The sequence below is a fragment of the Tamandua tetradactyla genome, chromosome 14, assembly GCF_023851605.1.
Source record: "Tamandua tetradactyla isolate mTamTet1 chromosome 14, mTamTet1.pri, whole genome shotgun sequence".
NCBI classification, from domain to species: Eukaryota; Metazoa; Chordata; class Mammalia; order Pilosa; family Myrmecophagidae; genus Tamandua; species Tamandua tetradactyla.
Genome location: NC_135340.1, coordinates 95,117,166 through 95,129,521, shown reverse-complemented (window position 1 = coordinate 95,129,521; position 12,356 = coordinate 95,117,166). Strand labels below are relative to the sequence as shown.

Below are 12,356 nucleotides of genomic sequence, written 5' to 3'. Positions count from 1 at the left end.
ACGGAAGACACTAGACAAGGACAGAAAACCCCAAGCCCTTCTCCAGCCGAGCAGGACGCCCCTTGGCAGGTAGCAGCACTCTCCCCTGGAGGGGAGTCCTGGACACCCATCCACTCGGGCTTGCGTTGGGGCTTTGTTTTTGTAGATGGACATTCTTTTTTTGTCAGGATACGGCATACTGGAGTACCCTCATTCACCCTGATTTATAGACGTGGGTGTTTCCTAAAACTCATCAACTACTTTTTCTTGTTTAGTAGATACGGGTCTCACCTGCTTCATATCTAATATCCAGGTTGAAATGCTGTCTTTTTACAGCACCAAGAGGGACAGACTTAAAAATATGCCTCATTCCTTTAGGTTGTAACCAGAATTTGAGTTCTGTTGGCCCTCTTGGGCTCCTGTGCATGCCGTTCCCTCGCACAGCTCCTGAACTCTCTTACCTTCTCACTATTTCACATTTATCAGTCTGTCTACTTTTCCCACTCCGCTTGTGAGGAGAGGATAGGAATAGATACTGAATCTAGAGGATATGGTGAGAATTGAACAGACAGGGCTGACAGATCCACAACCACCTCCTTTAACAGGTCCTAGTGTCCACTCCCTGCCCTTCCTTTAGAAAGATCTCTGCCTTATGAGAACTTCTAAGATTCATCCTCCTGCCTCACAGTGCCTTACTGAAGCCCTACTGCACTAGTGTCAGGCACTAGTGTCAGGCACTGCACTACCTACCAGGTGCTAGGTATCCGGAGGAACAAGATGGTTGCTGTTCTTCAAAGTTAACAGTCTAGTGAAGGGGGAGCCTGGTACATAAAAACGATATGATACTGTGTGGTTGTGAAAACCTTGTGTCTGAGGCTCCTTTTATTTACCTTGTCAACAGACGAGTAGAACATATGGAATAAAAATAAATAATAGGGGGAACAAATGTTAAATTTAGTTTGAAATGCTAGTGATCAATGAAAGCAAGGGGTAAGGGGTATGGTATGTATAATTTTTTTTTTCTGTTTTCATTTTATTTTTCTGTTGTCTTTTTATTTCTTTTACTGAATTGATGCAAATGTTCTAAGAAATGATGAATATGCAACTAAGAGATGATACTGTGAATTACTGATTATGTATGTTAATGTTTTAGTTCATTTGTTAAATTTTTTAATTAATAAAACACACACACAAAAAAACAACAACAATATTACAAGTCCTAAGATAGTAAAACAGCCCACTGCCAGTAACACAGAAGATGAAGTGATTAACTCCACTTTAGAGACTGAGACGACACAGAAAAGGTGATATTTGAATTGACTCCGGAAACATGAGTAGTTTTACTCTAGTAGGAATGTATAGAAAAGTGTGCAAAAACCTAAAAGCATAAAGAAGTGTTGCTTTACAAGAAATGTTTCAGAAACACACACCCCAACACTCCAGGCTTTTGCTGTGCTGAAGAACCTGAACTTTATCCAGTGGATAATGAGAAACTATTGGAAGAATTTAAACAGGGAGTTACATGTTCAGAATAGTATTTTAGGAAGAGTTCTCTGAAAACAGCCAGAGAATCACTTACAGGAGGGTGGAATCATGTTTTGCTTTGGCCAGATGAGAGATGACTTAAACCAGGCTTCTGATGGTGGAGAGAGAAAGAGGACAAGCTGGAGAACATGGGAGACAGAACTGATAAATTCTGATGACCAGCTAATTGGCCGTGAGGAACAGGGAAGAGGCGGGAGTATAGCTCCTGGTTTGTTGTTTGAAAGACTTGCTCTTATGAGCACTATGTAACATCTGAGTGGCAGGTCCTTGAAGACTTATGGTGAAGTCCCTTTCTGTTTCTTAATTTTTAGAGTTTTGCTGATTGATACCCCACTAGACTGTTGGATCTACAAGGACACATCCTCTTAGTATCTGCTACCCACCATCTTTTGAAGTCTCTCTATATTTGGGTAAATTCCCACATTGACTGCTGCCTCCCCCACTGTAGGAGTCAGTACTCAAAGTCTGCCTTCCTCAGAGTTTGGATGGAAGGGCTCTGGGCTCACTCTCACAAGAGGCCTCAATAGGGAAGTAAGCAACAGGAGGAAATAGCTTAGGATACAGCTGCCTTTTTTGCTATTATGAAAAGAGTCAGCAGCAGTGATTACCCAGTAAATGCAGACAACTCACAGCAAATTAGAACACTGAGGCTGAAACTAAACTAACTTGCAACTAAAAAGCAAAACTGGCATTATGCAAAAACTGTACACCAACTCAATGCAACACTGATGATGCACTAAGTTTCCACGAAAACTGGATATTTTGACTGTCAGCATGTGCATGTACTGGTGTTAGTCTTTGTAATGCAGACAAGCTTTTTATTAGAGTATTAGATTGGAATTATTAGAAAAATCTAGTGTACAAATTTTGGTTTATGAATGCCAAGTTTTAATAAGCCTTAATCACTCTTTTAGAAAGAGTGGGTTACCAGGGGTGTGAGGGTAGTTCAATGGTAGAATTCTTGCCTGCCATGCGGGAGACCAGGGTTCGATTCCCAACCCATGCACTTCCCAAAATAAACAAAGAAACCAACAAAAACAACAAACAAATTTAACAAATGTGCTGCAGTACAGGATACTCGTGTATCCCGTTTTTCTCGGGAAAAAGAATGAAATGTCACCCTGCCATACAGGATACACACAAAAAAGTGGATTACACCACTTCATACCCACAATAAAGGCTATTATTTAAAAAGCAAAACCATAGCAGACCACGGTGGCAGAGTTCTCGCCTGCCAAGCTGGCAACCTGGATTCGATTCCTGGTGCCTGCAAAAAAAAAAAGGGTAAAAAAGCAAAACGGAAATGAATTTTGGAGATGTGAAAAGTTAGAACTCTCCTGTACTGTTGATGGGAATGTAAACAGTGCAGCCACTATGGATAACATATGGTGGTTCCTCAAAAAGTTAAATATTGAATTACCATGTGACCCTGAAATTTCACTTCTAGGTACATAACCAAGGTGAAAACAGGGTCTCAACAGATACTTGTACATCAATATTTATAACAGCATTAGTCATAATAGCCAAAAGGTAGAACCCAAGTGTCCATCAACAAATGGATATACAAAATGTGATTCATACACAATGGCATATTATTTGGCCATGAGAAAAGAATGAAGTTATGATACATACTACAACATGGAAGAACCTTGAAAACATGATGCTTATTAGCACAAATCTTGTATATTATCACTTAGAAGTAGGAAATGTGCAAAAACAGAAAATAGATTAGAGGTTACCAGGGAATGAGGGGAAGGGGAAGTTCAGAAAAATAAACCAAAAAAAGAAAAACTAATTTGGAAATCTATTATGTGTTCTGGAAAATTATAACTATCATTGAAATTTGCCTGTTTCTAAATGATAGTGTAAAATTTCCCGAGACACTATAAATTAAAGAGTAGGAGAAAAGCATGTATTTTTAGCTCAGTGGGCAGCTGATCATAATTACAAAACGTTACTTTAGGGTATAAACCAGAGCTCAGGATGCTTTACTGCACGGGAGCCCTAATGAATAGCCAATGGGTGGAGGAGTCCCCTCAGAAGGCCCATCAAGCACTGAGGCTCATGAATACACAGCACTCCATCTTGTATCAAGAAAAGGGCACTGCCTCCTGAAATGAACAATTGAGGGATACATTAGAACTCAACTTCTGTGCTAAAAGTTAACTTTAACACAAATTACTTCCATAATAAAAGATTTATGGTTTGGAGGTTATGTGCAGTGCAACTTGTGAAGGTCCAAATTATTCATTAAATATGTATTTGACACTTAGTTGTAGAAAAGCTGCTTTAAGAGGCATAGACAGATTAGGGAGAACCAGAATCATTGTGAGGCAGACTTCAGCTCAGAATAAGGACTTTTTAACCATCAAAACTTCATTCCGGGGCGGGCCACGGTAGGTCAGCAGCAAGAACGCTTGCCTGCCATGCCAGAGGACCTCAGTCCGATTCCCGGTGCCTTCCCATGTAAAAAAAAAAAAAAAAAACAACAAAACTTCATTCCCCATCTATTGAATATTCAAGAAAGGGCTGTCCAATTAAGAGATGTTATTTGCAGAGAATCCTGTTTTTGGTGAGAGATTATTAGTCTTTTCAACTCTAAGATGTGATTCTGTGACTCTTGGAATAAACTATGAATTGAGTTCAACTTCATTTTTCCTCAAGGCTAATCCCTATTTTAGACTTAGACCTTGGATTTCATTCTCACTGGCCTTGGAGTATAACAGAACTGCTAGATATAGAATGAGAACCACTGTACTCCACATTTTGGCAGATGATATAGGGGATAATTAATGTCTGCCAATTCAAGTAACACGTTTGAAGATAACTTTCTGGATGGCACCCCATTTCTTTTTAAGTTATGGTATTTTATTTTCAAGTACCACAAAATATTCTTCAGCAAGAATCAAATATGTGATAATACAATTTTCTTTATTAAAAATAATTTACAGCATCAGTAACATTTACACAATTGTCATCAACTGAACTTTGCCTCCAATATATTTCTATACAATACTTAACATTATTGAACTTAAAAAACTGTTGCACTGTTTTGTTGGCTTTAAATAATAGACAATGATTTGTAGTTACTTAAGTGAGATATATGGTTTCGTAGCCACATATATGTAAAATTGACAGACACATCGGCACGATCACACTTTTAGGAGAAAAACGTTGAAAAAGCCTAAGTCCATCCCTTCCCCTCTCTTCTGCTATTCCAAATCAAACTAAAATAGGGGCAACATGCAGAACCTTAGTACCTTCTCCTAAAACTAAGGGTGAAAGAGCAATGTCTTTTAATTCAACCAAACAAAATACCAGTCAAATAATTTTTCTCCCTCCCATCACTCATCACTGAGAAGATGAATGCCTACAAACACTGTCATCCTATATGCAAACCACTACGACTCTAATCTAGGTCTTTGCTTTACCTTCTTTCTTTTAGTTCCACTCCACTTTAATTGCCAGTGAAAAACTGAGCAATCTGGCTAAGGGACTCTGATACCTCTCATTCTTGATACCTCTCTGATCATGAGCTTGGGGGAAAAAAATAGGAAATAATGACAACTGTCATCTTGGAAACATTTCTGGTATAATAATATAAATTCAGTAGCTGGATGACATTTTCACTGATTTCATTTTATAGGAGTAGCAAACCTCAAAGGCATGAAATTTGGCAAGGTATACAACATGTTTTTAAAAGATGAAAAAAAAAAACAACCCACCACCCAATGATAATGACCTCTGAAATTGTAGTTTTAAGTTTACAACACTGATTTGGTTCTCTTATGTGCCTATTAAACTTCCTTTTCACAATATTTGTGATTTTTTTGGTAATACAAAATCACCACATACAGTCAACAAAAGAGATAAATAAAACAAGAAAAATCAACAGATGCTGTTTTTGCAAACACAGCATTTAGCTAAAAGGAGAACTGTCAGATACACACTGAGACAAACATCTATGACTCTTCTCCCCAATTAAAAACCATGCTTATCAAGCTTTTCATTCATTGTATATAAGCATGAGATTATCAGAACCTTGATTTTGTTCCTGAAATACAAGACTTGCTAATGACAGCAACTATCACTGGACCAAGTAGACCGGAAATGTGCTAGCGATCTTTATCACCTTCCTCTCCTGGACCGGCTACTGATGATGACGATCATATCTTTGCCACGGGCTACTTACACAGTATGGCTTCAAAATAATATAGGTCCAGCTGGAATTACCATTTCTTCAAAGCACCTAGCAGGTATTTCAACACTCAATTTGGAAATTCTCCATCTCTAATTTATGTTTTCATGTAAATTAAAAACACATGCATGGACAGGTATACAGTAGCATAAAAGAGTATCAAGAAAACAATATGATTTGCAAGTATCAAAGAAAATATTTTTTTAAAACCTACATAAAGAGGTGAAACTGTCTGTCAAACTCCAGTACATCTTATTGTCTAAACACATATTTGCAAAATATGTTCAAAAGATTGTATGACTGATTACATGCAAAGTTCTCAGTGTTCTTCATCCACTAGGTTTAGTAGTTTCAACATTTTAGCTTAAGACATCTTTATTCTGTGTATTGTGAGCTAATTCCAAATTGCTGTAACTTAACTAGGTCAGAAGATCTCCATGTGGAAAAAAAAAAATCACAATTAACCTTCTGCCTACTAAGTTTAACTCCTAGATTAAAAAGAAGGTATAGGACCTTGTAGAATTCATAAGCCAAACTTTTTCTTAAAAGTTGCCAAACTTCTTGTGAAGAACATTCGATATGGTGAACAGACATGCAAATTAAGAAAAGATGGGATACTGAATAGCAACAACTTGAACGTTTATCCTGGTGGTCAGCTTTGGTTAAAACAATAAGACAACATAATTAACAGAATAAGGTATCCCAGATAAGATAATGACACAAAATGATAGGAAATAAATTTAAATAATTAAGAGATTAACATTTTAAAAATGTTTAGGGTTGAGCAATAATATAATTTAGAGTGGATAATTTAACAATCCAGAAATCATTTTAATGTTTAAGAATTAAAGTTCTGTTTAGCAACTGTAAAACAAGTCTGGAATTTTGGTTAATGATAACTAAAATACTATGTTACAGGAAGTTACAGCATTATAAGGTGACCAAAACAATCAATCCAATTAATAGAATGCCATCTGAGGCCGACCAGAGGGCCAGAATAGCATATTACTGAAAATTGAGGGCTGTGTCATATGTGACACATATTTCCACCCTTACTACTTGGGTGACACACAATCAGTTGTCTTTTGTAATGGCCCATCCTCAAATGTAGAGGAATCCTTGTCTGGATTAGACAGAATGATTGTGCTCTGGGGTAGGTTCAATCCCTTAGACTGAGAGTGAGGAAAACCCTAGCTTTCATTATAAACAAAGAATACCAACTATGTCCAGCTTAGTTCTGAAAAGGAATTAATGTATTTTTAAATCCATTCTAAATCAGATTGCAACATCCACAATTTTAGAGTCTAATCTTGCTTCTCGTACTTCAATCTGCTACTCAAACCAACAAACAGTAGTACACAGTTTTATAGGTGCAAAATTAAACAAATAACTTCAGGAAGGTTACTCTTATATATAAGAATTTTCAACACAAGTTCAAATCCTTCCTTTATTTACAAAATGGTCTGATAAAATATTGCCCCATACTTACAGGTCTCTTCCACAACACACTTCACACGCTGATTTTAGCAATGTTAATAGCACCATTCGTATATTATTTAAAATCAAGATTTCATTTCAGTTACTATGTTGATGCACAATCATTTACATCCATGGATGAGATAAGTGAGCACACTGGGACTGTCTGCAGTTCCATGGTAAGGATTCCTGGGTCCAGCACAAAAGGCTTTGCAGTTAACAGTTTTGAAAGGTATCCAAGTGAGTAGATACTATGAGAATTTTCGTGCCACAAAGTTTAATAATCCTCCATGTTTATATAATGTTACTTCCACATCGTTTTCAAATGAAGCAATCACCCTGAATACTTTTCCAGTGCTTGTCTACAAACAAACAAAAACATCTCATATCAGTGGTAAAATCTTCGAAGTGATACTTCATGGTTACGGTTATTTGTCTTCATGTTCAATAACTATACTTACTCGTAGTTTGCCTGATTCTCCTTTGTTCTAATTTCATATATTCCAATTGCCTGAAACCCTTTTCCTGCTTGAAAAAAACAAAAAACACCTAAGATACCCAATTTAGGGCTTTGTAACTAAGTAGAAGAGATATTTTCATCCCTATTTCTAAATACCAAGTATGCCCCCTAGTATAGGATTTAGATATAGATTTTTTAATTGGGGAAGCTATACCTAACTACTCATATTCATTGCATGTATTAGCTACTTTTTTCCAAGAAGTCTGCTACTCTCACTAAAAATGCTCAACTCTACCTTCTCTTTGGAGTGGTATATATACCTGGATTAAAGTTAGATCAGGAATCAGAAGTCAAGCATTCCCCTACACACTGTCATTTTGTCCTCTGGGGTCTTAACTCAGTAATTTCCTGGTGCTTCAATTTTGCCAAATTGCCAACATCGGCCATCTTATCATTCCTTACACTGTATTCAGTGTACTCATCTCTTGCACATATGGATATGAATAAAATGATAACAACAGTCTACTCTACACTCTTTTCACGATTTGTAGGACATCTTGTTTCCCCACTAGAAGGACAACTTCCTAACCCTTACAGGAGACTATCGAATTCTGTAAATCCAACAGCATTTCAGCACACTGCCAGAGACTTTTGGAAGGTTTAATTAAAACTGATGACTAGCAAAATTATTTCATGCAAATTTTAAAACAGGGATTATATCAATTTACCTAAATGAACTCAAGTGTCATGTTGGGTGCTTAATAAACTCTACCTGATGGAAGCAGCATCATATGGAAGAAAAAACACAAACTTCAAATGCGAGACCTGTAGACCAGTTCCTCTGTCACTAATCAGCTGTGGGAACTTACTCTGATCTCTGGTTTACTCATTTACATATAAGGAACCTAAAATTCCTTGATTCTAGCAGATCGAGACACATTATGCAAGGAACTGTTCTCATTTATGAGTAAATCCTGGGAAAATTTTAAGTTCATAAGGAGACCTTCCAGATTTACTGAAGATGACTGCTGAGATATAAAGCATAAAGGAGGTAGGTAAAAACTGGAGAATCAAGATGGATTTAAATAAATGGCTTTTGCTAGGGAAATTAAGCACAACCTATATGAATGAATGCGTATGTGCATGTGTGTGTGTGTGTGTGTGAATGTTGAACCTTTTCCAAGTACATAGTTAAAAAACATGTCTTTGAGAGAGTTTACCAGGAAAATAACCAAGCTCACACTATTGTACCCATAAAAACTTCTCTTTATACTGCAGAATCCACTGCCTTTATAGCATCCCTGAGAAGCCTTTACTGGACCATTAAAAATAACAGGAGTGGGTATGTGTGCATAATTTTGCAAGACAAGATAAGTCATTGTGTGACTGCTTATACCAGATCAATGTGATAACTTCCATGGTTCATAACCTTTTGGATTTGAAAACTCCATGTGTATTTTGTTTTGGACTAAACAATCAGCTCCTTCTACACATCCTCAGAAAACATTAACTGTAATAACTCAGGTTTAAGTATATAGGAAACAAAGCCATCAAACTATAACTTATCGTTACTGACATCAGTATGCAACTCACAGAAACTGTTTATGAATCAATTTATAACCATATATTAAATACATAGTACATAATAATATATTTGACAATTTTAGCAGTACCTTTATATTTAATATCATTCCAGGAAACAGTTCTTTAGGAAATGTTAACGAAAATGTTTCTCTGCCAGAAAGACCCAAGGAATCCGCATTTTCTCCTGGAAGGAACTGAAGTGGAGCTATGCCAATTCCAATCAAATGATCTTTGTGAATCTTTTCATAACTTTCAGCCAAGACAGCTTTCACACCCTGTAACAAAGGTGCATTTTATTTCTTCCCAGCATCTACGAAAATTGCATTATTAAGAATTTTTAAAGGGGGAAAAATCTACCTTTGGTCTTTCTGTATACACTTAATCTAACATTCCATACTGAAGGCCAATGTTGTAGCAAAGTACTTATAGAAGTCTTTTATAGATTTTTAGCCTGTATTTTTAAGACGCTCCTTAATTTATTCAGACGTCCTCCTTGCTACCCTCAGTGCATATCACACAGTTAACAGCTCTTTAAATGGGGATAGCTGCTTTGATCGCAAATAGGACTCAAGGGAATTTCTGTTTAAACATGGTGGATCTAACACATGTTCATTAATACTCCCTCTTGAAATGCTACTAAAATAAAGGAATAAAGTATAAGCTCATAGGGACAAAGGGAATAGGAAAAGATAATTCCATACATATTTAGAAGATAGAGATAGCAGTAACAATGTTGAAATGACAAAGTGGTAAACTGAATTTATAGAAAGACACCAAAAACGTCTAAGTCGATCTGCAACACAGAATGCAAGAAAGGCTTGAGATTCAGGGGCATGAGGTTCTCAGAACACTGAGGGGTACTGTTATAAGTTCACAAAAAGAAGCAGTAAAATCTCCAGCTCAGTCTCCACTCTGGAAGACTGGAGGTTTATTCTCTAGTGAGAATGAACTAGAGGCTCTAGATCAAGTCTACTCAACTTTTTTTTTTTTTATTACTGCCTTCCTATGGAGCCTTTAAAAGACATTTTTTCCCTAATCATGTCCTTCCCTATACTGTATGTCTCTTCATATTCTATGTATCTATTTATGCTTTACACATAAAGAGTAAGTTTTTTTCTTATACACAAAACTAGTTTTTGCCCATGGGAGTGCTATAACCCTGTGGAGAATGCATGTTCGAGACTGCGGAACAGTGGGCATAGGGAAAAGGCTGGGCTGAAAACATCAGAGTGAAACCGCAGGATTAAGAAGTCTGCATTGTTTGGGGACAGCCCCGTTATCCTTTCCTGGCTTGGCATTTAAGTTGCCAGCATATATCAACTGCCCCATTAGCAAGAGATTGAATTTCTTTTTTTGAAGAAATTGAATGGTTTCAGAGGAAATAATCACAGACACTGACAGTTAGGATTCTCTTGGTGACAAAAGTGGCTTATCACCTGATCACCTATAGTGAGGCCCACTAATTAACAAATCTAACCCACACCCACAGCATGTAAACAGTGTTTTAACATCTAACTGAATGGATAGTGAAGGATCAACAGTTATATGAGGAAAGCCTCCAAAATAAAAGACAAAGATAAAAAATATTTTCAAAAAAGGGACTCTATACTTACAATTAATATTCACAATAGTTAAAATTAATATCTCAAATAAGCGAAAGATTTTGGCTTATTCTACAACTCCCGAGAGTATTTACATTTTAAGAGAGAGATTAAAGATTGAAAAAGAATGAAGTTTACATGCAAGGCTATAAGGGTTTTGTTTTAGCCAAACTTTACAGCTACAACTGTAAAGAGAAGCACTATGGGTATGAAATGGCAGAAAGCATATGACTATCCTCTCTAGCAGACTGTCTATTTTCTCTGAATCAAGAAACAGTCTTAGGAGAAATGTCTTGGCAGACAGCCAGGCATTACTTCCCATGTGAAAGAAAGGATAAAGATGTGACCCACTCTCTCTGAGTCTGTTAACCATTGATGGAATAAATCACAGAAAAGTAAATTAACAGGAGAAAAGCAAAACTACTAATGGTTATAAATAATTACTATAAAGCAACTGCTCAAGGCAGGTTCTCTTTTTTTCTTGACAATGCTGATTTCCTCAAATAAACAAAAGCCCGATGTAGGTTTAAAATACTCAGAGTATTAAAATGCAACTAGAGGAGTAAAAATATAAGTTTACTAAAAAAATACAAATATGAGGTTCAAATAAGTATTAAAAATCCAAGTTAAGTATTAAAAAAATGCAAGGAAATAAAATAAACTTTAGCAGGATGTTAGCGACAAAACAGAATGTTTAGGACTCTGAAGTTGTTTAAGAATATAAATGTTAAGAATTGTTACCAGCAAATACGGTCCTTTGGCAGCCCAGTCTCTTGAATTTCCTGAACCATATTTCTTTCCTGCTAAAATAATCAGTGGGATACCTTCTTTCTGGTACAGCTCTGCAGCCTCAAATACATCAAGCTATAGGTTAAAACAAACAAACAAAATCTTTAGTACAAATTTTGAACCACTTGGCAAACTGTGTAAATATTTTGTATACATCCTTACTGTTTGTCCTGATGGAAAATGAATTGTTTTGGGGGCTGGTTTTCCAATAAACTTATTAAAAAGCTTGATATTTGCAAAAGTGCCTCTTGTCATCACAGCATCATTACCTCTTCGAGCTCCATACGAGTTAAATTCACGAGGGGTAAGGCTACAAGAAAGTTGTAAGAATCAGTGTTCACTCCAGATGGAAAATAATCACACAATATTGAGTTATAAAACTTAATCATACATTTATTATGGATAATTTCAAGCATGTAAAAACGTAGAGAAAACTAGTGCCCATGCACCTATCTATCATCCAGCTACAATAATCAATTCATGGATTTTTTTTGTTTCTTCCATACACCTTTATTTGATTGTTCTGAAGCAAACAGATACATCATTTTAACTGTATATATTTCTGTATATTTCTTTAAAAGATATACTATTAAAGAATATTGCTGTTAAGAAAATCCAAAAAGGTCAATAATTTCTTAATGTCAAACAGCCAGTCAGTGTTCAAATTAGGATCCAACTAAGATTAATCAATTCATTTGGTTGCTATATCTGAAGTCTGTTCTTT

General features: G+C 36.3%; 1 protein-coding gene across 4 annotated transcripts in view; it reads right to left on the bottom strand.

Annotated features, from left to right (window-relative positions):
- Positions 1–4,434: 4,434 nt before the first annotated feature.
- The window catches only part of IREB2 (iron responsive element binding protein 2), a 73,508-nt gene continuing 65,586 nt past the window's right edge, over positions 4,435–12,356 (bottom strand). For 3 of the 4 annotated variants that reach the window (XM_077128579.1, XM_077128580.1, XM_077128577.1), the window contains exons 19-22: positions 11,795–11,942; positions 11,585–11,707; positions 9,332–9,517; positions 4,435–7,560 (exon numbers count right to left, since the gene is read on the bottom strand). In XM_077128579.1, coding sequence (XP_076984694.1) covers positions 7,450–7,560; positions 9,332–9,517; positions 11,585–11,707; positions 11,795–11,942 — 568 coding nt within the window. In that variant the 3' untranslated portion in view covers positions 4,435–7,449. Of the gene's footprint in view, positions 7,561–7,659; positions 7,724–9,331; positions 9,518–11,584; positions 11,708–11,794; positions 11,943–12,356 lie in introns of all 4 variants that reach the window. The other variant, XM_077128578.1, reaches the window with a different exon arrangement.